The sequence below is a fragment of the Neopelma chrysocephalum genome, unplaced genomic scaffold (assembly GCF_003984885.1).
Source record: "Neopelma chrysocephalum unplaced genomic scaffold, ASM398488v2 Primary Assembly neopelma1_158692, whole genome shotgun sequence".
Lineage (NCBI taxonomy): Eukaryota > Metazoa > Chordata > Aves > Passeriformes > Pipridae > Neopelma > Neopelma chrysocephalum.
Genome location: NW_020934879.1, coordinates 1 through 1,422, shown reverse-complemented (window position 1 = coordinate 1,422; position 1,422 = coordinate 1). Strand labels below are relative to the sequence as shown.

The following is a 1,422-nucleotide window of genomic DNA, read 5'->3' as shown; positions in this document are numbered from 1 at the left end:
CTGCGCCTCCGAGGACTTGGTGGTGGTGGTAAAGAGCTCCTGTCCTGGGGACTCGGGGACCGGAGGTCTGGCGAACATCTCCTGTCACAGGGACTCGGGTACCGAAGGTGTGGATTCTGGGGCCGACTTTGCCAGCGGGAGCGTTTTCGCCTGGGGGATGTCCCTGATTGTCCCTGCCTGGGCCTGCGCCTCGCAGCAGTTGGTTCCGGCACATGGCTGCTGTCACGGGGACTTCTGGACCGAGGATGTGGATTTGGGGGCCGACTTTGCCGGCAGGTGCGGTTTTGCCGGCGGTCAGGCCCCCGACTGCGAGAGCAGCTGCTGCCCTCAGTTTCTGGGATGTTGCTGTGGGATGGCCTCGATGTTACCTGACTATAAGGGCTGGGGCTGCTCATCTCCTCTGAGGGAGATTCCAGAGACTGCTCTGATGCTGCCTGTTGGCTGGTGCTGGGGGTGATGGTCTCATGTTCTGTTGACACAGCAGGAGACTCCTCCATGAGTCTGGCAAGGATTGAGAATTCACCGGAGGCTGTAAGGGGAAGCAGGAAGGTCAAGACCGCCCCAGACCCAAGACAGGCCAGGCCAGAGCAGTGCCCGCAGCCCTCCTGGAGCTGACAGGCTCTGCCAAGACCACCCTGGGCACCCATTGCCAGGCCCAGGGGCACCTGACCCAGGGGCATTCAGGTGCTTTGCTTCTTACATGTCAGGTACTCAGCACAGCTGTCACAGTCACAGTTGTTCGTGCAGGCTGTCGTGCCACAGCAGTGTCTGCGGATGCTCTGGCCAGCACAGTTGTCACATTCCCAGCTGGTTATACTGTCCCTCAGGCCAGAGCAGTGTCTGTGGGTGCCCTCGGCACCACAGGAGGAGCACAGGAGCAGTTCCCAGGGCCTGGGGAAGCAAACGGGTTCATGGAGGTGAGGACAAAGTGTCCAAAGCGTGGGATTATCTGGCTGAGCTCTTCTCCTGGGTCCTTCAAGCCCTGCAGAGCCCTGGGAGGCAGCTTTGGCAACTTACCCCTGTTCCTCTGCCTCCTGCCTGCCTCCTGGACAAAGGCACTCACTGGCATCGCAGTGCCTGTGTGTCTCTCCTTGCTCAGCGAACGCATCATTCTCCTCCCATGATGGCTCTCTGATGGAAAAGGGAAAACTGATGAGCTCCCCCTGCCCTGGGCAGGTGCAGGGTGTCCCTGCTCTTCCCCCTGTGCCATTTCCAACTCCTGTGGGAAGTTGGAAATGGCAATTGCCCCAACTCCTGCTGGGGCAGGCCCTGGCACAGCACAGCACTTGTACCCCCTGTGTTGGGAGCCAGGCAGAAGGACACCAACCTGAAGGGGATTCGGATCCCCATGATAAACATCTCCGTGAGAAATGCATTATTATTTCTGCAGATGGGACACTGGAAGGATAAAATACCAGCATG

The 1,422-nt window shown here is 59.3% G+C and overlaps 1 protein-coding gene across 1 annotated transcript in view; it reads right to left on the bottom strand.

The window, feature by feature from the left end:
* Positions 1-1,412, bottom strand: part of LOC113962397 (nascent polypeptide-associated complex subunit alpha, muscle-specific form-like) — a 2,378-nt gene extending 966 nt beyond the window's left edge. The window contains exons 1-5 of the mRNA XM_027673153.1: positions 1,328-1,412; positions 1,018-1,131; positions 701-891; positions 53-529; positions 5-15 (exon numbers count right to left, since the gene is read on the bottom strand). Of these exons, the coding sequence (XP_027528954.1) occupies positions 5-15; positions 53-529; positions 701-891; positions 1,018-1,131; positions 1,328-1,359 (825 nt within the window). The 5' untranslated portion in view covers positions 1,360-1,412. The remainder of the gene's footprint in view (positions 1-4; positions 16-52; positions 530-700; positions 892-1,017; positions 1,132-1,327) is intronic.
* Positions 1,413-1,422: the final 10 nt, after the last annotated feature.